Source organism: Doryrhamphus excisus, chromosome 13 (assembly GCF_030265055.1).
Source record: "Doryrhamphus excisus isolate RoL2022-K1 chromosome 13, RoL_Dexc_1.0, whole genome shotgun sequence".
Classification (NCBI taxonomy): Eukaryota; Metazoa; Chordata; class Actinopteri; order Syngnathiformes; family Syngnathidae; genus Doryrhamphus; species Doryrhamphus excisus.
The window spans coordinates 20,034,661-20,058,120 of NC_080478.1; the positions used below are offsets into that span (position 1 = coordinate 20,034,661).

A 23,460-nucleotide genomic window follows, 5' to 3' on the forward strand; every position below is an offset into this window, starting at 1 on the left:
TTGATGAAAACACTAGCTTTACTAGGTTTATTTTGAAAATCTACACCGGAAGTAGAGTCGTCGTCCATTGCGTTGAACTTTGTTCTGTCACTGACGTCTCACCGGTACCATCCAGCGGACTGCTGGTCCATCTTCATCCTCGGGCCGACTGTCCTCGTCCATCACCGGCCTGTCGGCGAGCCCCTGACAACCGGACCGGAACCGGCACCGCCTCTTTCGGCCTAGCATGGACCGGACACGGAGCTCGTGACACGGAGCCTACCGGCCTCGGAGGACGCGGTTGTAGGGTCAGCGGGGACGTTCGAGTTTGCGAGCGGCGGTTCTTGACGTCAAGTCCAATGTCAGCATCAAGGAGAACCGCTTGAAGCACCGCCTCTGCTCACGGTGTCCCCCTACGCCCCCCCACCCCAGCCAAGCCGAGCTGCGGGATGAGCAGAAGCACCTGACCGCCGTGTGTGGGGGGGCTGCTGGCGGGAACACGCTCGGATGTTTGCGTGAGGCTCCGTCATTGGGCCGGACCGTGCACGCGGAGGGATTCCGGACACATGAGCTGGTTCCGGGGGGAAGATGTGAAGATGGGCCCGCTGCTGGCGCTCGTGTGGCTCGTGAGCGGCTTCGTGCACGGCGTGCGCGGCCAGGGCGTGTACGGTAAGCACGTTGTGTGGTGTGACCTTGTCGTGATTGGCAGCTCGCGTGCGTGACGGAAACAACAGGTAGATGCGCGCACACAAGCCCCCCTCGTGCGGTGGGAGAGCCTCCAACATGGCCGTCGGGTCACATGACCTGGGTGGCGAGGGCACACTTCCTGTCGGGTGAACCTTTTCCGGTGTATCACGTCGTCAAGGTCACCTGTCGTATCACACCTGGAAGCGTTGTGTGCACGTGTGATTGTCGCTCGCCCCTCAGGACAGGTCATTGTTAGGATCACTTCCTGTTTCAAGTCACGTGACTACCTGGATTACATGGCCTCTTACATCATGGTGTGTGTGTGTGTGTGTGGTCGTGGGATTAGGCAGTAACATCTGTGCACTTCATGGCCTTGTGCACCACTGCTGTGCATGTGAGTACGTCCTCTTTTTCATCATCACATCCGCCATGCCGCCATGTGACCTTTGACCTTTTTGTGACCTGACATCAAACTCACCAATCAACATGCGTACAAAAGATGTACCTGTTGGCCCTCATAACCACACATGTAGCTTGTAATTCCAACTCTGTACAGTAGATGGCATTGTAACTGCTTCTTAACACACCTCACCTGGACTTCCGGTTAAGATTAAGCTATATAATAGATGCTAATGCTAATAAGTGTCATCTTCTCAGTGAGAGGGGGTGGAGTCAACTCAGCAGCATGCACTGTTAGTCAGCCACACCCCCCAAATGAGTACTTTTGCTATGTACTTCCTGTTTCCTGTTCCCTCTTTTATGCCGGCTAGTTGATTAGCTTCACGGAGGCAATCAAAAGAAGCCTTATCTCTCTCTCACACACACACACACACACACACACACACACACACACACACACGTGAGTCAGACAAAAGGTCCTGCAGCATCAACAGATGAAACGACGCCAGCGTGAGTCAAGCGTTTCTTGGTTCTTTGTGACACCAGCAGTAAAGTCTGCTCTGATTGGTTCTCACAACAGCGTAGTACTTCAACATCGCTGCTAAGACAGACAGCCTGACAGAGATGAGTTCTCAGTCGCCTCCTCCTCCTCCTCGTGCACGTACCAGGAAGTGAGATTTTAAAATAATGTGTTGCTAAGCAACCACAGTCAGCTGGCTCCACCCTCGGGTGCTGTGATTGGACAGTGACAGTTGACGCTATGGACTTTAAAAAAAAAATCATGGTGTGTGTGTGTGTGTGTCTGTGAGGTCACGGCGTCGTCAGGTGGTTCCCATTCATCATTCAGTCGGCCTCATTACTTATGCACGTGAGTGTGGCGCTGCCAGCCAATCGAACGTGAGCAGTTATTTTAGTCCGGCCCACTGACTGACTGCCTGCAGCAGAGACACTTTATGTAACGCAACCACACCGGAAGCACCGACTCTAATGAGCTTAATCAGACCTCACGCTGTTCCTAACGTGCTGGATTGTCATCAACACAGCCCTCACACCTCTATGTGTGTGTGTGTGTGTGTGTGTGTGTGTGTGTGTGTGTAGTGCCTGTGTGTGTATTTGATGACATCAGCAGTCATTGGAGAGCACACACAAAAAAAAATCAAAATCTAAAAATAGAAAAGAAAAAGTAGGACATCCTCCCAAAGCCCCTCCCCTGCTTTCTTTTTTACCTCATCTTCTTCTTCAGATGATTCATGCACAACATTATTATGATTATTATTAACATATATAATTATTGTTTGTTATTATTAGTAGTAGTTAGGGGCCAACATTGGCATTATGTGTTTTAGGTACACCCAGGGGCGTCACTAGGTTCTGAGGACAATATATATATATATATATATATATATATATAATATATATATATATATATATATATATATTATTAATATATATATATATATATATATATATATATATATAATATATATATATATTATTAATTAGCCTATTATTATTATTATTATTACTATAATTATTCTTCTTCTGATTATTACTACTGCTAGTAGGCTAGTATTAGCCTGCTTATTGGCTTGCTTATTAGCCTGCTTTTGTCCTAGTATATGAAATTTGTCAGAGATTTTTTTGTTTAAAAAAATCAGTAAAAAATAAAAAAATCAATAAAAAATATAAAATTATTTAGGGAATGTTAAGAACATTTTAGGGGAGCCCTATTTTGTTTTATTTAAAAAAAATCAATAAAAAATATCAAATTATTTAGGGGGGCTTAAGAAAATTTTAGGGGGACCCTATTATATGAAATTTGTCAGAGATGTTTTTTGTAAAAAAAAAAATATCAAAAAATATAAAATTATTTAGGGGGTCTTAAGAACATTTTGGGGGGGCCCTATTATATGAAATTTGTCAAGGATTTTTTTGTTAAAAAAAATCAATAAAAAATATCAAATTATTTAGGGGGGCTTAAGAAAATTTTAGGGGGACCCTATTATATGAAATTTGTCAGAGATGTTTTTTGTAAAAAAAATCAATAAAAAAATATAAAATTATTTAGAAGATGTTAAGAACATTTTAGGAGAGCCCTATTATATGAAATTTGTCAAGGATTTTTTGTAAAAAAAAAAATCAATAAAAAATATCAAATTATTTAGGGGGGCTTAAGAAAATTTTAGGGGGACCCTATTATATGAAATTTGTCAGAGATGTTTTTTGTAAAAAAAATCAAGAGAAAATATCAAATTATTTAGCGGGTCTTAAGAACATTTTGGGGGACCCTATCATATGAAATTTGTCAGATTGTCTTGTAAAAAAAATCAATAAAAAATATAAAATTATTTAGTGGATGTTAAGAACATTTTAGGGGAGCCCTATTATATGAAATTTGTCAGAGATTAAAAAAAAAATCAAATTATTTACGGGGGCTTAAGAACATTTTAGGGGGACCCTATTATATGAAATTTGTCAGAGATTTTTTTGTAAAAAAAAAATCAATAAAAAATATCAAATTATTTAGCGGGTCTTAAGAACATTTTGGGGGACCCTATTATATGAAATTTGTCAGATTTTCTTGTAAAAAAAATCTATAAAAAATATAGAATTATTTAGTGGATGTAAAGAACATTTTAGGGGGACCCTATTATATGAAATTTGTCATTTTTTTGTGAAAAAAAAGAATAAATATCAAATTTCAGTGGGCCTGAAGACCCCCTAAAATAGGCCTACTGACGCCACCGGGTACACCATTACCTGGATATGTATAAAGTTTTTATAAACCTTTTGACCTTTCATTCATTCAAAGTATTTAAAGATTGCCATGGTGATATATTGTGCATTGCGTTGCCGTGGCAACAAGAGAACTCACTGCACAGACACTGGAAACAATGCTAGAGCTTTTATTTTGTTAACGTTTTGTCTTCCACAGCGCCACCTACTGTTCGCATCGTGCACTCCGGCCCGGCGTGCAACGTGGAGGAGGAGCGACACAACGAGCGCGTTTACACCATCCGAGAAGGAGAAACGCTGGAAGTACTCTGTCTGGTCACTGGACACCCCCGCCCTCAGGTAACACTCTCGGACCTCAAGTGTTTCCTACTACCAACTTAATCACTTCCTGTCGCGTAGGTACGTTGGACTAAAACGGCAGGTGGCGCTTCGGAGCGTCAAGGCGAGTCTTCGCCGCACAACGAAACTTTGAAGATTGAAAACATTGATCGCCACCAGGGAGGGCGCTACTACTGCAAGGCAGACAACGGAATGGGATCGCCGGCCATTCGCTCCATACGAGTGGACGTCTACTGTGAGGACACACACACTTTCTTCATGTCGTGGTGTCCACGCGGTCTCTACACGTCCCCACTAGAGTGGACGTCAGCTTTATGTCTTAATGATGACATCACAAATGTGCAGATAGCTGATTGGTCAGTCAGAGTCCCTTTTGCATGATTCTCAAATAGTGGTGTGGGTACGGTGAATATATTTGTGCAGACCTGCCAACATGTAAGAATTTCTTGTACTCTGCATGCAATTTTACAATTTTGATCGAACTGTTTATTTCTTTTGTGCTTAAGCTATTTTCAATGACTTACCAAGCCCCTCCGCCTTGGGGGGGTTAGTCCTCTCATGCCTCCTGTGACTCCTCTCCGTCAGTTCTGGATGACCCGCTGATCACGGTGCATCAGAGCGTGGGCGATGCCAAGGAGCTCTTCTACTTTGAGAGAACCGTCTTCCTGCGCTGCGTGGCCACCTCCAACCCCCCCGTGCACTACACATGGCGGCGAGGCCGAGAGATCCTATCGCAGGGCGTAGACGCCGGCGTGGACATCTATGAACCCTTTTTCACACAGGTGGGTGAGTCCGCCTCGTTCGCGTTCCACACGTCACGGCCACTCACATCCTCCGCTGCCAGCGCGGCTCACTAAGAGACTGACGGACAGGATGGAAAGTTACATGGACTAATGGGAAAACAAATCCAAACCGTTCAAATCATCTCGGAAGCTTTACACTCAGCCACAGCGTCACTCGGTTCTGAGGACAGGGGGGGGGGGGGGGGGGGGTTAGCCCCCTGGAGATGCACAGGATATGAATGAATGTAGTAAGACATTCAATTCAAAAATCCAAAAAACAAATAAGGAAGAAGAACCGGGATATAAGTCTCCCACTTTTGGACAGATTTAGTAGATACTCAATAGTTTTAGGCCACCATTTTGTTTTAAAAAAAATAATTAAAAAAAAATCTAATTATTCAGGGGGACTTAACATTTTAGGGGGGGTCCCTATTATATAAAATTTGTCAAGAGATTTTTTTTGTTAAAAAAAATAATTAAAAAAATCTAATTATTCAGGGGGACTTAACATTTTAGGGGGGGGGCCCTATTATATAAAATTTGTCAAGAGATTTTTTATTTGTTAAAAAAAATAATAAAAAAAAATCTAATTATTCAGGGGACTTAACATTTTAGGGGGGTTCCCGATTATATAAAATTTGTAAAGAGATTTTTTTTGTTAAAAAAATAATTTAAAAAATCTATTATTCAGGGGGACTTAAGAACATTTTAGGGGGGCTTCAAATGATTTAGGGGGACTTTAATTTATTTAGGGGGACTTAAGAACATTTTAGGGGGGTCCTTATTATATGAAATTTGTCAAGAGATTTTTTTTGTAAAAGAATAAAAAAATATCAATTTATTTAGAGGGACTTAAGAACATTTTAAGGGTCTTCAAATTATTTAGGGGGGCTTAAGAACATTTTAGGGGGCTCTATTATATGAAATTTGTCAAGAGATTTTTTTTGTTAAAAATTTTTTAAAAAAAATCTATTCAGGGGTACTTAACATTTTAGGGGGGTCCCTATTATATTAAATTTCAAGATTTTTTAAAAATGTAATTGTCAAGATTTTTGTAAAAAATAAAATCAAATTAAGAACTTAAGAACATTTTAGGGGGGCTTCAAATAATTTAGGGGGACTTGATTTAGGGGGACTTTAATTTATTTAGGGGGACTTGATTTAGGGGGACTTTAATTTATTTAGGGGGACTTAAGAACATTTTAGGGGGTCCCTATTATATGAAATTTGTCAAGAGATTTTGTTTGTAAAAAAATAAAAAATATCAATTTATTTAGGGGGTCTTAAGAACATTTTAAGGGTCTTCAAATTATTTAGGGGGTCTTAAGAACATTTTAGGGGGGCCCTATTATATGAAATTTATCAAGAGATTTTTTTTTAAATCAATTAAAACAATTTTTTTTAATCAATTAAAAATATCAAATTATTTAAGGGGACTTCAGCCCCCCCAGAATGTTGATGGACCATAAGGACCACATGATCTGTGAATAGCAGAGAGGAGATGCTATGGCCCCCAAACTGGGGGGCAAAAGGGAGCCTTGGCAGAAGCCAAAGTTCTCCGGAAACAGGCTCAACTTACTGCTGGCGATCCAAACCAGGGTCCTTCTCCGGTTTCTCAGGGGGTTTGGTTCCAGAACCAAAACTGTGGGTTGAGAAGACCAAGTGGTAACCCATATACTTTTGGTTGTAATATTAATAGTAATATTTAAAAAGGATGTGTGTGCGTGTGTGTGCTCGTTTCAGGGTGAGACAAAGATCCTGAAGCTGAAGAACCTTCGTCCTCAAGACTACGCCAACTACACTTGCATCGCCTCGGTCAGGAACGTGTGCGCCATCGCCGACAAGAGTGCACACTTTAGTCTGAACAACAGGACAGGTGGGCATGTGGATCCTAGCCAACGTGCACAACGTGCACAACGTGCACGAGGTCATTGCTGGTTTGTTTGTTTTCCCCACCAGCCCCTCCCTCCGTTAAGCTCCTCCTGGACGACCCCCTGGTGGTGAACCCGGGGGAGACGGTCACGCTGGTGTGTGTGGCGTCCAGCGGGACCCCCCCTCCCACGCTGACTTGGGCGAGGCCCGGGGGAGAAGATCTACCAAAGAGAAGCGTGACGAAGGGCGGCACGCTGACTATTCCCACCGTCACCGTTGAGGACGGCGGCCCTTACAGTTGCGTGGCGTCCAACAACGTTGGAAATGCAGCCAGGAAGTCTGCAAACATTCTGGTCAGAGGTGCGGCTAAGGTGCTGCTTAGCGAATATTAGCTTGTTTGTTAGCCGGCAGTCTGGTTGTGGTGGCACCGTGGGCCAGCGGGAGGAGCTGTTTGTTGTTATGCTAGTCAATGCTAACGACGTGGATGTCTTAAACACGCGCAGGTCTTCGCAAAGCACGCTTCTGGATCACGCCAGACCCGTACCACAACGACGACAACATCCAGATCGGGCGAGAGGTGAAGATCAGTTGCCAAGTGGAGGCCACGCCCCCCGAGGAGCTGCAATTTGGCTGGCTGAAGAACGGGCGCCCACTGAGGAGCTCGGAGCGCATGGTCATCACCCACACGGACGCCGAGGTGTCGCCCGGCGTAACCAACCTCGATATCATCGACCTCAAGTTCACCGACTTTGGCACGTACACGTGCGTGGCGTCGCTGAGGGACGGCGGAAGTCCGGAGATCAGCATCGATGTCAACATCTCTTCCACCACAGGTGAGGGGGGGGGGGCTTGAGGGGAGGTCACAGGATCCCATTTGATTGGCACCGATTACGGTTCTTGACTTCCTGTATGCGGCTGCAGTTCCTCCCGAGCTCAGCGTCCCCAGGGGGCGTTCCCACATCGTCGCTCAGGAGGGCGACACGGTGGAGCTGCAGTGTTTGGTGTCGGGCAAACCCAAGCCCACCGTCCTGTGGTCCCGCCTGGAGGAGAGCCAGGCGGCCACGGCTCTCGCGGGCGACGCGGCCAACCTGACGGAAAGCTACGACGGCGTGCTGAGGCTCGGCAACGTGACACGAGAGATGGGCGGGACTTACTGCTGCCAGACCAGCCAATACAACGGCTTCAACGTCAAGCCCAGACAGGCGCTCATCCAGCTGGTGGTGCAGTGTGGGTAACGCGCACATACACGCAGACTCAATGCCCAAACCACGCCACGTGACGCCCCGTGTTGTCCCGCCGCAGTTCCGCCTGTGGTGGAGCCCCCCTACTCGGAGGTCCGCCAGGCTCTGGGGCGGGCCTTCAGCCTGACGTGCCGCCTGCTCCGTGCGCACCCGGCCCGCCTACTGCGCTACGAGTGGAAGCTGGGGTCCCGCCTTCTGACCGTGGGCCAGTTCGACGACCACCAGGATGACACGCACTACAACGTACGAGCGCTCAACCGAGAAGGTTACGGCGAGTACACGTGTGACATCAGCAATGAGGCAGGGGCGGGGCGCTGCACCTTCCTGGTCACGGGTGAGTCTCCCGAGTCCCAGTCGCCGTAGTAACCCACTTCCTGTGTGTGACTCCGCCTCTCTGTTGCTAGCGGTGACATTAGCGTGTAAACATTATGTTGGGAACTTTCACTTCCAATCAAAAGTGGAGCTTCAAGCCGAGGTTGCTGGTTGACCTCTGACCCCCTACCCCTCCACACTCTCCAGGGAAGGCGTACCCTCCGGAATTCTATTACGACACGCAGGGAGCTCTTTGGCAGAACCAGGCTCAGGCGTACGGATTCAAGCTGCAGTGGACTCAAATGGAGCCCGGCGGGGTGGACCGCATCCTGGCCTACAGGCTGGGCATCAGACAGGTGCCTCCATGTCACCCTTTCTTCAGGAAGTGGTTGGAGCTTGTACGGACGTCTTGTGTGTGTGTGTGTGTGTGTGAGGTGGGACAGTCTCGCTGGTGGGAGCAGGAGATCGCCATGGAGGGAAGCATCCACAAGGGGGAGCTGCTGACATACAACCTGACTGAATTGGTCAAGCCGGAATCGTACCTGGTCCGCCTCACGCCCATCACCCGCTACGGTGAGGGCGACGCCACCGAGCGCATCATCGCCTACAGCCGTACGTCACACACACACACACACACACACATGTGTGAACGCTGCGGCGAGAATCTAACACGTGTTGTCTTCCTCTCTGACAGCCCCGGTGAATCCACACCTCAGTGAGTCCTCCTTAGGAACCTAAATACTTCTTCATGAGTTAGTCCGCATGGATGACAATGTGTGTGTGTGTGTGTGTGTGTGTGTGTGTCCAGGGGAGTTCCAGTGTGGTTTCGAGGACGAGGCCTTGTGTCTCTTCTCTCAGGACAAAAGTGACGACTTTGACTGGACACGTCACAGTGCGGCGTCACGTGACACCAAATACACCCCAAACACTGGACCCAGTGCTGACCACAGCGGCTCCAAGCAAGGTATTAAAAAAAAAAAAAAAAAAAAAAGCAATGTTAGGACAATGTTAGGATGTCAGCTGGGACAGATGACATGAAGGATAATAGAACTCTAATCTCTCACTCACCATTTTATTTGTTCCTCTTCCTGGAAGATCACGCACATGTCACATGTTTGATTCGCTCAACAAGCAATCAACAGGAAGCTTTCTTTCTCCCGCTAATCCACTTTTTAGTGAACCCGTTGACCTCTCCATTTGTGCGTTTCTACTGTACAAAAGTGGCAAAGCATGTATTGGCAAGTAAATGATGTCATTCATTCATTCATTCATTCATTTTCTACCGCTTTTCCTCACGAGGGTCACGGGGGTGCTGGAGCCTATCCCAGCTGTCTTCGGGCGAGAGGCGGGGTACACCCTGGACTGGTGGCCAGCCAATCACAGGGCACATATAGACAAACAACCATTCACACTCACATTCATACCTATGGACAATTTGGAGTGGCTAATTAACCTAGCATGTTTTTGGAATGTGGGAGGAAACCGGAGTACCCGGAGAAAACCCACGCATGCACGGGGAGAACATGCAAACTCCACACAGAGATGGCCGAGGGTGGGAATTGAACCCCGGTCTCCTAGCTGTGAGGTCTGCGCACTAACCACCAGACCGCCGTGCCGCCCGTAAATGATGTCATAAATAGGAAAAATGACCCAACACAGTGGAACCTTGGTTAGCATCATTAATCCATTCCAGAAGGTCTGACATGAACTCAATACATTTTCCCATAGGATATTGTGTAAATCCCGTTTATCCGTTCCAGAGAAACAAAAATGTTAACCAGGGCCGGCCCAAGCCTCCATGGGGCCTTAAGCTAAATTCTACTTTGGAGCCCTCACACAGGAAAAAATACTTTCCCGCCCCCTTTTTTTTAGGTTAATTGCTCTTGGGGTGGGGGGGTGCACAGCAGTCGAGTGGTTAGCGCACAGACCTCACAGCTAGGAGACACGAGTTCAATTCCACCCTTGGCGATCTGTTTGCACGTTCTCCCCGTGCATGCTAGGTTAATTGGCCACTCCAAATTGTCCATAGGTATGAATGTGAGTGTGAATGGTTGTTTGTCTATATGTGCCCTGTGATTGGCTGGCCACCAGTCCAGGGTGTAGACAGCTGGGATAGGCCCCAGCACCCCCGCGACCCTTGTGAGGAAAAGCGGTAGAAAAATTAATGAATGAATGAATATTTAAGTATAATAAGTAATATTTAAGGCTGCACGGTGGTCTAGTGGTTAGCACGCAGGCCTCACAGCTAGGAGACCCGAGTTCAATTCCACTCTCGGCTATCTCTGTGTGGAGTTTGCGCGTTCTCCCCGTGCATGTGTGGGTTTTTTCCGGGTTCATTCCAAAAACATGCTAGGTTAATTAGCCACTCCAAATTGTCCATAGATATGAATGTGAGTGTGAATGGTTGTTTGTCTATATGTGCCCTGGGATTGGCTGGCCACCAGTCCAGGGTGTACCCCGCCTCTTGCCCCAAGAAGACAGCTGGGATAGACTCCAGCACCCCTGCGACCCTTGTGAGGAAAAGCGGTAGAAAATTAATGAATGAATGAAAGTAATATTTAAGGCTGCACGGTGGTCGAGTGGTTAGCACGCAGACCTCACAGCTAGGAGACCCGAGTTCAATTCCACCCTCGGCTATCTCTGTGTGGAGTTTGCATGTTCTCCCTGTGCATGTGTGGGTTTTTTCCGGGTACGCCAGTTTCCTCCCACATTCCAAAAACATGCTAGGTTAATTAGCCACTCCAAATTGTCCATAGGTATGAATGTGAGTGTGAATGGTTGTTTGTCTATATGTGCCCTGTGATTGGCTGGCCACCAGTCAAGGGTGTAGACAGCTGGGATAGGCCCCAGCACCCTTGTGAGGAAAAGCGGTAGAAAATGAATGAATATTTAAGTATAATAAGTAATATTTAAGGCTGCACGGTAGTCGAGTGGTTAGCACGCAGGCCTCACAGCTAGGAGACCCCGAGTTCAATTCCACTCTCGGCTATCTCTGTGTGGAGTTTGCATGTTCTCCCCGTGCATGCGTGGGTTTTTTCCCGGGTACTCCGGTTTCCTCCCACATTCCAAAAACATGCTAGGTTAATTAGCGACTCCAAATTGTCCATAGGTATGAATGTGAGTGTGAATGGTTGTTTGTCTATATGTGCCCTGTGATTGGCTGGCCACCAGTCCAGGGTGTAGACAGCTGGGATAGGCTCCAGCACCCCAGCGACCCTTGTGAGGAAAAGCGGTAGAAAATTAATGAATGAATGAAAGTAATATTTAAGGCTGCTCGGTGGTCGAGTGGTTAGCACGCAGGCCTCACAGCTAGGAGACCCGAGTTCAATTCCACCCTCGGCCATCTCTGTGTGGAGTTTGCATGTTCTCCCCGTGCATGCGTGGGTTTTTTTCCGGGTACTCCGGTTTCCTCCCACATTCCAAAAACATGCTAGGTTAATTAGCCACTCCAAATTGTCCATAGGTATGAATGTGAGTGTGAATGGTTGTTTGTCTATATGTGCCCTGTGATTGGCTGGCCACCAGTCAAGGGTGTAGACAGCTGGGATAGGCCCCAGCACCCTTGTGAGGAAAAGCGGTAGAAAATGAATGAATATTTAAGTATAATAAGTAATATTTAAGGCTGCACGGTGGTCAAGTGGTTAGCACGCAGACCTCACAGCTAGGAGACCCGAGTTCAATTCCACCCTCGGCCATCTCTGTGTGGAGTTTGCATGTTCTCCCTGTGCATGTGTGGGTTTTTTCCGGGTACGCCAGTTTCCTCCCACATTCCAAAAACATGCTAGGTTAATTAGCCACTCCAAATTGTCCATAGGTATGAATGTGAGTGTGAATGGTTGTTTGTCTATATGTGCCCTGTGATTGGCTGGCCACCAGTCCAGGGTGTAGACAGCTGGGATAGGCTCCAGCACCCCCGCGACCCTCGTGAGGATAAGCGGTAGAAAATGAATGATGCTCTTGGGGCCCCCTAGTGGTCATGGGGGCCCTAAGCAGGTGCTTAGTTCGGCTCCGTTAACATTAACCAAAAAAAGACACTAACCAGGGTGTACGCAAACCGAAGTTCCACTCGGAATGCAAATAAGAGCCAAATTGTGTTTGCTGGTGTGCTAACTGATATGATCACCATGATGGCGTCTGGCAGGCTTCTACATGTACATCGAGACATCCAGGCCGCGACTGGAGGACGACAAGGCCCGCCTCCTGTCACCCTCTTTCAACACGGGCTCCAGAAGCGGCGCCACCTACTGCTTGGCCTTCTACTACCACATGTACGGGAAGCACATAGGTGAGGTCGCACTTGTTGCCGTGAAAGGCTTTGTTGCCTTCATCGGATGCTCTGAATCAACTACTTCCTGTTTACCACGACAGGAGCACTCAACGTCCTCCTGCGCCAGAAAGGCCAGACGGCGTCAGACGCATCGGTGTGGAGTCTGAGCGGGAACCAAGGCGACCACTGGCGACGTGCCGCCGTCAGCATCCGCCCCACCGCAGCCTTCCAGGTGCAGCTATGCTAGCTAGTAGACATTAAAAAGACACTAAAAAAGTGTTGTATGCTAACAGCTATGCTAACTGATGTTAGCCACGTTGAAACAGGAAGAGCTGTAACTGGATCTTCCGAAAGGTCACCTGCTTGTGTTGTCTGCGCTAGGTGGTGATGGAGGGCGTGCGCGGCGCAGGCATCGAGGGAGACATCGCCATCGATGATGTCAGCATAGTGGAGGGGGAATGCAAAGATCCTCCGCCCAACAGTGAGTGCTCACTTTGTCAGCTTCAAATCATGAAGACGTTGATCCCCCCTCTCTCTTCTGTCCCACAGACCTGAGGTCACTGGCACCACCCTGCTCCCCCCGTTTATGGGGGCTGGGTATAACTTTGAGCTTGACTCTGATTGGCCGACACAGGTGACCCCCACGGCCTCAGACTCCTTTGAGCCCGCCTTTCCCGCTCCCGCAATCAGTGCTGTCACAGCTGCACGTCGACCCCACCCCACCAATGATGTCACAACAGGGCGCCGTCCTCAGTGGGCTGGGCAACCGGGGTGACATTAAGTGCCTTCATGCTCCTGAAGGAAACGGAAACGCAGTCAGTTGTCGCCACAGCAACACGAGTGGGACATCGCAGCGGCCGTGCAGGAGCGCAGCCTGTTACTGTGTTTTTCCAAATAAAAGGCTCTACAGTGTGGAGTTGATTTTTAAAGAAGCACAAAAAAAAAAAGACAGGAACGTTCTAGAAGTCCTTTTGACCAAGATGTGGAACACTTGAAGAACTTCCTGTGTATTTTTCCTTCAGCATGTTTGACGACAAGCTCCGCCTCCACGTGACAATAAAACCTTTTTTTGTCAACTTGACTCTGATTTTGATGACTCCATTGTGCCTAAAGAAAGGCTAAGCTAACGTAAGATATTCACATTAACGACCGTTAGCAGCTAGCTAGCTAGCTAGCAGCAACTAGCTAGCAGAAGCTATAAATACGAAGTGCAGTAGTTGCTGCCATATAAAGCCATGACTGTCAAAATAAAGAATAATGACAGACTTCCGGTCTATGATATTATTATTAATAATGTATATTACCAACGCTGTGCTTCTTCCTTCGTCGCCATGGAATCAGAATGGCGGCTCTTTAGTGTGTCATCGGTAGTTTGGAGTGATCAAGCACGTAAGTTGATGTAGGGGTCCCCCCGGTCTGGATCACTCCAGCGAGACAAAGTGATGACGTCACACGTCACAGGGCTCGCCACGCGCCGCAAACTTCTGATGACGCGGCATGTTTGGCTAGGTCAGCGGCCTTTGTAGTTCTGGATGAATCCTCACGGTTAGACGTCGAGTAAGCTCCCGCGATACCCGCGATACCCGCTCACAACGTTCATAGAAGTAGGCGGCAAGTGACGTCGCGGAAGGGGAAAGCGGAGTGGATGACGTGTCCCCGCCATGTAGGGGAACAACAACAGCAGCGCCGCCATTAAGGTTTGTCGCTGCTGGACCACGTGACAGTGGCCAGCGGGGAGTGGCGGGGGCCTGGATGACGTCACACGTACCTGAACAGGTTGCGGTTTGGGATCAGGTCACCTGGGCACATACAGCTCTTTGTTGACTTATTTATCACATATATATATTTATATATATACTTATAAGCACTCTTATATGCACACAAGTGCAAAACTAGTAAATTAGTATTTTAAATACGCTCTTTTGCCAGTCAATACACAAGTTTTTCAAGTTCGGTCTTCAACTTTTGTATGTTTTCTTGTTTTGAAAGAGTAGCGAAATCTATCTTAAGTAGTAATTCGATTATTTGTTTCGAAATTGAAGCAATCCACTGAAATTTGTACGGAAAATGTGGAATTACAAATACAATGGAATATCCGGAATGTGTAAAATTGTTATTGAATGTTTTGATACTGGAATGTTTGAGTCATGTCACCATGGTGACGTCTCACTTGAATAATTAATAATTAATAAGTTTGTCATTTTCTCACCTGTTTGAGTCCTTTACATGCTACGAGGGTAGGAGGCGGTCCCTCGTGCCATGAAGAGACGCTTGTTACTGTTTAATAACTCGCACCCTTTGGTGTCCATAACCAGTCATGTTAAGAAAAAGTTCCCGCTTGGAGTCGTCGGGCTACTACACCAGCAACGGGCAACCCGTCATCTCGTACAAGGAGACGCCATACAGGTAAGCAGGTGTGTGTTGAACCACGTCCGTCAGCGCCGCCAGTACGCCAACGCCGCTCACGTTGCCTTTTCCTGTGCCAAACAGGAAGCTCTGGACTCGCTGCCGGACTCCCCGCCCTCCTCGCAGAGTGGCCTTGGACAACGTGAAGTACGAGATTCCGCTCTCGGCGGGCCCTGCGAGAACAAACAGAGGCGTCTCCAGAATCGATAGCATGCTGCGATTTGCACGCAAACACTTGATCACCATTTTGATCTCGCTCTTGTGGCTCTGTACGTATGACCCCGCCCCCCACACACGCTTACCTGCAACCTCATGCGTTGTCACTTCCTGTCTGCAGTGTGCGAGTCCTCCGTTCGCCAGATGACAGGCTTCCTCGCACCCTCATATTTGGTATGACCCACTTCCTGTTCATGCTGGTGACATCACTAATGACCTCGTCGTCCTCCCAGTTCTCTGGACACAGCAACGAGCTGTCAGAAGAAGCATTTGGAAGGTGCAACGACCTGATGGCGCGTATGAAAGCGTGGGAGCAGCAGAAGGACATCAGGGCGCCGCTGTGGGCCAGCGTTCCAAACTTCGCACTCAAGTCAGCAGGTGAGTGTCGAGCACGCCGCGGGACCGCTCGCTAAGCCGCACTTTGCTCAATGTGCGTTTTGCGCGGCAGGAGCCGCCGTCGTGTGCGCCGCCACATCCAAGTCCTACAAGGCCAAAACTGGAACCTTGTCCGTGTTCGGCTTTCAGATGAGGTTCTCTCAGGCGGTGGCGCCAAGTGTGGTCATTGAGGTAACGTGCGTGCTAGCTACATGGCTGCTCCGTCACGTGTTTACCGCCGAACTCTGCTCCCGTAGGGGAAGTCGGAGCTGATCCCGGGTCATTGCTGGGCCTTCTCAGGTCATGAGGGGAATCTGACGATTATGCTGTCTCACCCGGCTGTGGTGCATCATGTGACACTGGGTCACGTCTCGAAGAGAATCTCCCCCACCGGCTCCATCCCACATGCCCCCAATGTCTTCTCAGTCTATGTGAGTTGGTCTGAAGTTCAACAAGTTCTCTGGTCGGTCTGAAAGCCTGGGCTGTGTATCAAATGGCTTGAGTTCCAGAGTGGTCTCCTAGCTGTGAGGTCTGCGCGCTAACCACTAGACCGCCATGTCGCCAGTGTTGGGCATTCATTCATTCATTCATTTTCTACCGCTTTTTCCTCACGAGGGTCGCGGGGGTGCTGGAGCCTATCCCAGCTGTCTTCGGGCGTAAGGCGGGGTACACCCTGGACTGGTGGCCAGCCAATCACAGGACACATATAGACAAACAACCATTCACACTCACATTCATACCTATGGCCAATTTGGAGTGGCTAATTAACCTAGCATGTTTTTGGAATGTGGGAGGAAACCGGAGTACCCGGAGAAAACCCATGCACGCATGCACGGGGAGAACATGCAAACTCCACACAGAGATGGCCGAGGGTGGAATTGAACTCGGGTCTCCTAGCTGTGAGGTCTGCGCGCTAAACACTAGACCGCCGTGTCGCCCCAGTGTTGGGCATATGTTACTTTAAAAAAAGTCATTAGTTATAGTTACTTCTCCAAAAAAGTAACTGAGTTACTAACTTACTCCACTACAAAAGTAACTAGTTACCAGTAAAAGTAACTATTGCCCCCCCACCCCTCCACACACACACACACACACACACACAGAGCAAAGACAGGTACCATTAAAGAGGTTTGTATTTTTGTTTATGGTTTATGTTTCTGTGGGTTTGAGTTGCTCACACAAGACGTGGACTAAGTTTTTTTTCGGGGACATAATGTACATTTTACCTTTGACATCAACGAGGTTAAAGTAGTGTCTGTACTTCCATTTGGTAAACGCTGTTTGGACAAGTTGGACAAGTTATTTCCTCTAAACTTAAATAGCCACAAACGTACCACTTCCACACGGATAGGGAGGATAACTATTAACAGTTATTTAACCTTTAACATGAACATGAATCAAACGTAATAATTTTTTCTGGGTACATGATACCATACAGCATCCATATCAAACTAACATTAAACTTTCATATCAAGGCGGGGGCCTCAAACTAGTTTCCTGCGGGCCACATATGGCCGTAAAAGTAATTAGATTACCCGTTAGTGAAAAAAGTAACGGCGTTAGTAACGTTATTGTAAACGTCGTTATTCCCGTCACTGCCAATCACATACATGCAGTGTAAATGTTGAAATGTACTACAAGCTATATTAGGGGTCACGGGTTAAGGTTTTTTCTTATGAGAGCTACTTTTACAAAATGAAAATGGCCACGACTACTCATTTGTGTAACGTTTATTTTCATATCTTATTTCAACCATAAAGCCAATATGCTTTTTTTTTTACCAGAACATGAAGAAAATGCTCACATTTTGTATTTCACAATGCATTTATTTCTCATCTTTTCACATTATTAATTGAAAACCTGAATGAAAAGCAGGTTTATTCACCTCTGCTGGGTCCCTCCAGCCGTATCCGCTGCCTTCTGAAGCGCAGATGCCCGCAGAAGATAACACCCGTTTCAAAGGCTGACTTGTCCCGTGTCACACTGGTTGCACATCATCTGTAGTCTGACGCAGCCTCGCAAATACAAACGTTTCTCCTGCTGTTAAAGTGCTACATGGTGTCTGCATGCTGCTAAATCTGTACTGAGGCGGTATTCATCCCAAGTATTTTTTGAGTATTTTGTGCAAAACTTAGTCCCACACACGGCAGACATACTGATCGGCGTTTTAAAGCATCGACATATATCAATGTGAAAATCACTGCCCCTAGCGTCCACATTGAGAATTGCACCGTGCACGCTCAATCCGGATGCAGAACTTTGAAAGTTCTCTGCAGTACTACACAGAAGCAAAAACTCGCTTTAACCGTCAGTATTATCCACTCAGGGTATGGAGACGCCGGACGCGACAGGAATCAAACTCGGAACCTTTCAATACGACCAAGACGGACCCATGCTCCAGAACTTCAACATACCTGTGAGTATACCCCACGTGACCTTTCACCTCAGAGTCCTCTCCCGGTGTAATAGATGCGTACGGGTGTGTGTGTGTGTGTGTGTGTCACCAGGAGGAGTTCCACAACATCAGCAAGTACTTGACACTCAGCATCCATAGCAATTGGGGCGATCCCACATACACCTGCCTGTACAGCCTCATGGTGCACGGGAGGCTGGCGTCCTGAGGCGAAAAACTGCAGCACACCCGATGCACACCCACACACGCGGCTAGTGACTAGCGCGGCACCATAACACTACCTCAACATGACGTCCATCATTAGGAGGCTGACCTTCTAGAAGGACGCGTGGTCGACCCAAACGCTTCCACACTTTTTCCTCAACGCCGTTTGCACTTTAAAGGCTCGGAGACTTACTATCATGATATTTTTATTTATCATGCATCGTTCAGGTTGCAAGCAATGCTGCACTTTATGGAGAACATGTGCAATACTATGTATTTTTTTATGTTGGTTATATTATTCAGTGTTATTTTGGCACAACGCAGGGCTGCTACTTTGCTCATGATGATATTATATAATATATAATAAAGGCAGTCAGTTGTGTTTGTTGGTGGAGAATGAATGGTATTATATAGAAAATATTTTTACATAAGATATAATTAAGGCAATCGAGTTGTGATTCCTGCTGAATGCTGGGTGCTTTCAAGAAGTAAAGTCAATTTTTCCAAAAGTTGGGGTTCTGGTTCATTCGTCTGTGGAAGTTGTCGTACCACTTGAGGATGCAGCTGGACGGGATGAAGGTCTCGCTGGGGTTGGGTGTCATCTGCGCCTGCGTGACGGCGAAGGAAGATGCAAAGTTGTACAAACTGTCCAACATCTTTTGTGTAAATAGCCGCAAAGTGTCCGTCGTGGACGCAGCAGCGCCGGACACCGGGGTCTGCTGGGCCAGCTGCTCCAGGGGCTCCACGGACACTCCGACCTGGGCCACGGAGGGAGACGAGGCCATCGTCCCGAAGGGGTGCGCACCGCCTTGGCCTACCTTCAGCCCGGAGATCTTGAATATGGCACTGGGCTTGTCGTTGGCGATGAAGCCGAGAAGCTGCCACACCGGTCCGCCGCTCGCAGGGTCCGGGAAGGAGAAGTACACCGCTCCGCCCATGCCCGCGGGGAAAGGCACTGTGCCGAGCATGAACACCACCACATGGTTCACGCTCTCGTATTCCGGTAGATTGAACACGAATTTGTCCGAAGCCACCTGAACCGCGTCCGTCTGCACCAACCTGCCGGCCACCAGACAGCCAAACATGGTGGCTAGCCTAGCAAAAAAACGTTAGCCGCCCTCGGTTCGAGTGCCTGATTTAGCTGCTAGCCGTAGTCCTTCTATGGCGCTGCCGGGGAGAAGGCGAAGTCTTGACAACTAGCTATAACCGGTAGAAGTAACATCTACTGTATTACTGCCTGTAACCATAGCTGTAACTACGGCTTGTGTGCCAATAGAAGATGGTAGAAACTTCTAGAAGCTTAAATAGTCAGTCCTTGCTGCTCGACGATCGACTACACGTCCTGATCTGAGCGCTTCCAGTTCAGTTGTATGTATGTTAAATTTGTGTACAGTCTCTCGAGTTTTTGTTTTTTGTCGATTGCTTTTTTTGGGGGGGGGTTCGTAACTTTTGGTCATTGAATTTTCTTTTCATGAATGTGAATTAAAAAAACGAATGCGATTGTTTTATGTGAATTTTATTTTGAAATACAGAAAATACAACTAAATACAACGTGTTCTTCGACGTCAAAAATTTACACTTACATGTACAAATCAGGGTTTATTGTATATTATATATACCAAAAATTAAAAACAGACAAAAATCAAATGTTTTCATTTCATTCTTATATGTGGGGTCAAGCAGACTGCAAGGCAAATTCCACATGCACGTTTTCTTTGTACAACTCACTGCAACACTTAGGATAACTGTATCTGGCAAAGTTCTTTCTTCAAAATAAAAGTCAAGGGCACAACATAACTCTGTTACACCACACCTGTGTGCCTGTGGTTCTGTAGGCTAAAATGTATTTACATCCATAATCAGAATCACGTTTTTGTTGAATAATGATACTATATGTGGCCATAATGACCAATGAAAAACAACGAAACCCCTCATTTTTGTGCTTTATGGCCAGATTTCATGTTTTATTTTGGCAGGCACCCGGATGTTGTCACTCTGTGCCGGTGAACCACACAGTAATTTCTGCTGCTGTGTTAGCTTGCTGATCCTTCAATACAGTCACATACAAAAAAACCTTCTTCTCCAATGTTTTTGGACCCTGTCGTCATCTTGTCAAGATTGTAAACTTTTCAGTGACACACGCAGGTAATGAAGTTATTTTTTTACTTTGTCACCTTTTGGGCTAGCGCACGCCGGGCTAGCCAATTCATGCTACATGATGCTAATAGTTGTTGTCAAGTAACATAAGTTGAAAATCGTCCCTTCGGTGCAAAGCAGTTGTCTTTTTCTGTTACATATACAGTTCGAACTGTGTGGATTTTAATGCGAATTAAAAGTAGTGATTTGCTGTCATTAATAAATGTGCAATTCGAAGGAGCAACTTGGTGAGGTGTTAAAAACAAATCAATTGTAAAGTTTGTTGCTGGTGTCAGTGAGTTAATAATTAGTTTTCTTGCTCTGAAGTCTTGATACTAACTAATGTTGCGCATTTGGTGAAAGTTAAATGTGTTTTTCCATTTTCCCCACACATCAGCATGGCTCCCATCTTTCTTTTGGTGTGTTTTTGTGTGTTGCATTATAAGAAATAGGAGAATAAGTCAGGAGGACTCCACACGTGTCTGGCAAGATGGAGGCTGCTTCTTCCTGAGAGGAAGAGGAGAAAGATGGAAAGCATACACGCTCTCCTGTTGGATGAGGATGCCTGCAGTCTCCTAAATGAACATCAGCAAGCAGCGTTCATCTTTGATTGGCTCACCCGCCTAAAGAAGCTCCTCCCATCCAGCGACAGGGTGAGTGGCCCGAGTGTCGTCTTCTGCTTCTTCCTGTTGTCACCCAAGCGTCTTTGGAAAAAAGCTAAAAGAACATTCCAGGAAACGCAAACATGAGCGCCTCTCTCCTTCCTTCAGGCTGTCATCAAGAAGAACCAGCGGCGGCTAGTAGACCAGCTCTCAGGTGTTCTGATCGGCTCCCCCGGTCCGCCCACTCGAGGGCTGCTGGCCCACTGCCTGGCCCTGATATTTTGCCTCGGAGACCCCGTTCCGTCAAGTCTGCTGGTGGAGAGGTGTAATGACATTGTCCGCTTCAAAGACGACTCGCCGTCGGGCCTCCCCAACCGACTGTGAGTCACGCCGGCCTAAAATGGGGCCAACAACATGACACGTTTCCTTTTTAGATGTTGTCATGTGACCGTGTGTGCTCAGGGCGGCCGTGGCGTGTCTGGGTGCCATGTTTGAGCAGCTGGGGCGGATGCTCGGTGGTCTCTTCAAGGACACGCTGGCCCACCTATTGAAAGCCATGAAGAATGCTGAGGTCAGTTGGTGCTTCTATCAGACGGGAGGAACTCATTGGTCTCTTCCATCACATGTTCACCTCTTGGTGTCCATTTTTGACTTCATTCATTCATTCATTTTCTAGTGCTGGAGCCTATCCCAGCTGTCTTATACACCCTGGACTGGTGGCCAGCCAATCACAGGGCACATATAGACAAACAACCATTCACACTCACATTCATACCTATGGACAATTTGGAGTGGCTAATTAACCTAGCATGTTTTTGGAATGTGGGAGGAAACCGGAGTACCCGGAGACAACCCACGCATGCACGGGGAGAACATGCAAACTCCACACAGAGATGGCCGAGGGTGGAATTGAACTCGGGTCTCTTAGCTGTGAGGCCTGTGCAATAACCACTCCACCGTCATGCAGCCCATATTTGCATGTTCACAATAATTCATGGTTCCATTTATCACAGTGAGTCTTCCAGGTCCTGATGCAGCAAAACAGTCCCAGACCATCACACTACCACCACCATATTTTACTGGTGGAATAATGTTCATTCATTTTCTATCGCTTATCCTCACGAGGGTCGTCACCGGCTGTCTTCGGGCAAGAGGCGGGGTACACCCTGGGCTGGTGGCCAGCCAATCCCAGGGCACATATAGACAAACAACCATTCACACTCACATTCATACCTATGGACAATTTGGAGTGGCTAATTAACCTAGCATGTTTTTGGAATGTGGGAGGAAACCGGAGTACCCGGAGAAAACCCACGCATGCACGGGGAGAACATGCAAACTCCACACAGAGATGGCCGAGGGTGGAATTGAACTTGGGTCTCCTATCTGTGAGGCCTGCGTGCTAACCACTCTTCCACCGTGCAGCCTAACATTCATTCATTCATTTTCTACCGCTTTTCCATACAAGGGTCACAGGGGTGCTGGAGCCTATCCCAGCTGTCTTCGGCCAAGAGGCGGGGTCCACCCTGGACTGGTGGCCAGCCAATCACAGGGCACATATAGACAAACAACCATTCACACTCACATTCATACCTATGGACAATTTGGAGTGGCTAATTAACCTAGCATGTTTTTGGAATGTGGGAGGAAACCGGAGTACCCGGAGAAAACCCACGCATGCACGGGGAGAACATGCAAACTCCACACAGAGATGGCCGAGGGTGGGATTAAACCCTGGTCTCCTAGCTGTGAGGTCTGCGCGCTAACCACTCGACCGCCGTGCCGCCCCATTTTTTTTTTATGTTTAAATGACTTTAAATGTTCTAATTGTGCTCCTTTCAGTCTCAGGGTCGTTGCGAGATCATGGCGAGCCTCGAGAAGATGCTCCGAGGTTTGGGGGTCAGTGCTGCGTCAGGTCACCGGGATGTCTACAAGGCGGCCAGGACCTGTTTGACGGACCGCTCCATGGCGGTACGCTGCGCCGCCGCCAAGGTGATTCCCTTCATTTACTTCACATCAACATTTTTGCCATATGTGATTGACGGAAAGCAGCACATGAGTGACATTTAACCATATATGGTCATTTCAGCGTGTCACCTCTAGTAGTGAACTAAGGCTTTTTTATCACAGTACGCAGTATACATAGCATCTAATGTACATCTAATATACCCGCCATCATGGCGGCAGTGTTTGCTCGAACTGCAGCGGGAGGCAACGTTCCTGTGGACCAGCGAAATGGAAAATGTGACCACACTGTGCTTCAGGGCCTTTGAAGGCTCTGACCATGACGTACGCGTGTCTGTGGCCAAACTGCTCGGAACTCTTCTGGCGGCGGCGTTGGATCCCAGGAATGACAGCGGTACGTACCGGTTGATGTGATCATTGAAGTATTCAAGTCAGTAAAGGTTCTACGGAGCAAACTTACGCCATCTTTTTTTTTCTCCAGCTGCCTCCAAACAGAGTGGGCGGGGTCGCAGTGCCCTGGAGGAGGTGA

At 47.5% G+C, this 23,460-nt stretch overlaps 4 protein-coding genes across 8 annotated transcripts in view; 3 read left to right on the plus strand and 1 right to left on the minus strand.

Annotated features, from left to right (window-relative positions):
• Positions 1-61: 61 nt before the first annotated feature.
• On the plus strand, positions 62-13,690 carry LOC131140481 (MAM domain-containing glycosylphosphatidylinositol anchor protein 2-like). 3 transcript variants are annotated; one of them, XM_058090954.1, is made up of 17 exons: positions 63-648; positions 4,001-4,140; positions 4,201-4,375; positions 4,726-4,922; positions 6,666-6,798; positions 6,882-7,154; positions 7,298-7,627; positions 7,716-8,021; positions 8,097-8,369; positions 8,555-8,703; positions 8,782-8,959; positions 9,042-9,062; positions 9,156-9,311; positions 12,489-12,632; positions 12,716-12,846; positions 12,996-13,095; positions 13,164-13,690. In XM_058090954.1, exons 1-17 carry the CDS (start codon positions 546-548, stop codon positions 13,250-13,252), a joined length of 2,898 nt encoding a protein of 965 aa, XP_057946937.1. In that variant the 5' UTR covers positions 63-545; the 3' UTR covers positions 13,253-13,690. The 3 variants fall into 3 exon arrangements, with proteins under 3 accessions (XP_057946936.1, XP_057946937.1, XP_057946938.1); XM_058090953.1 differs by having other exon boundaries at positions 62-648; positions 8,555-8,959; XM_058090955.1 differs by lacking the exon at positions 63-648 and adding an exon at positions 1,470-1,575 and having other exon boundaries at positions 8,555-8,959.
• Positions 13,691-14,893: 1,203 nt separating this feature from the next.
• Positions 14,894-18,697, plus strand: LOC131140269 (SUN domain-containing protein 3-like). The gene is made up of 8 exons (XM_058090533.1): positions 14,894-15,020; positions 15,105-15,289; positions 15,358-15,410; positions 15,470-15,614; positions 15,685-15,803; positions 15,869-16,042; positions 17,938-18,027; positions 18,119-18,697. Exons 1-8 carry the CDS (start codon positions 14,932-14,934, stop codon positions 18,230-18,232), a joined length of 969 nt encoding a protein of 322 aa, XP_057946516.1. The 5' UTR covers positions 14,894-14,931; the 3' UTR covers positions 18,233-18,697.
• Positions 17,398-19,705, minus strand: LOC131140270 (protein Hikeshi-like). The gene has a single exon (XM_058090534.1). It carries the CDS (start codon positions 19,311-19,313, stop codon positions 18,723-18,725), a length of 591 nt encoding a protein of 196 aa, XP_057946517.1. The 5' UTR covers positions 19,314-19,705; the 3' UTR covers positions 17,398-18,722.
• A 524-nt stretch (positions 19,706-20,229) lies between these two features.
• The window catches only part of LOC131140601 (HEAT repeat-containing protein 5A-like), a 24,634-nt gene continuing 21,403 nt past the window's right edge, over positions 20,230-23,460 (plus strand). For all 3 annotated transcript variants that reach the window (XR_009132429.1, XM_058091184.1, XM_058091185.1), the window contains exons 1-7: positions 20,230-20,373; positions 20,811-21,017; positions 21,135-21,346; positions 21,429-21,537; positions 22,809-22,958; positions 23,154-23,325; positions 23,413-23,460. The exon at positions 23,413-23,460 is cut by the window's right edge and continues 116 nt beyond it. Coding sequence is in view for 2 of the 3 variants with exons in the window: in XM_058091184.1 (XP_057947167.1) it covers positions 20,892-21,017; positions 21,135-21,346; positions 21,429-21,537; positions 22,809-22,958; positions 23,154-23,325; positions 23,413-23,460 (817 nt within the window). In the remaining variant the exon portion in view is untranslated. The remainder of the gene's footprint in view (positions 20,374-20,810; positions 21,018-21,134; positions 21,347-21,428; positions 21,538-22,808; positions 22,959-23,153; positions 23,326-23,412) is intronic.

Coding starts and splice junctions, on each gene's coding strand:
- LOC131140481 (XM_058090953.1), top strand. CDS start 546: ATGAGCTGGTTCCGGGGGGAAGATGTGAAGATGGGCCCGCTGCTGGCG. Junction 6,799..6,881: donor TAGTCTGAACAACAGGACAG/GTGGGCATGTGG, acceptor TTTCCCCACCAG/CCCCTCCCTCCGTTAAGCTC. Junction 9,312..12,488: donor CCACAGCGGCTCCAAGCAAG/GTATTAAAAAAA, acceptor GGCGTCTGGCAG/GCTTCTACATGTACATCGAG.
- LOC131140269 (XM_058090533.1), top strand. CDS start 14,932: ATGTTAAGAAAAAGTTCCCGCTTGGAGTCGTCGGGCTACTACACCAGC. Junction 15,290..15,357: donor GATCTCGCTCTTGTGGCTCT/GTACGTATGACC, acceptor TCCTGTCTGCAG/TGTGCGAGTCCTCCGTTCGC. Junction 15,615..15,684: donor CTTCGCACTCAAGTCAGCAG/GTGAGTGTCGAG, acceptor TTTGCGCGGCAG/GAGCCGCCGTCGTGTGCGCC.
- LOC131140270 (XM_058090534.1), bottom strand. CDS start 19,313: ATGTTTGGCTGTCTGGTGGCCGGCAGGTTGGTGCAGACGGACGCGGTT.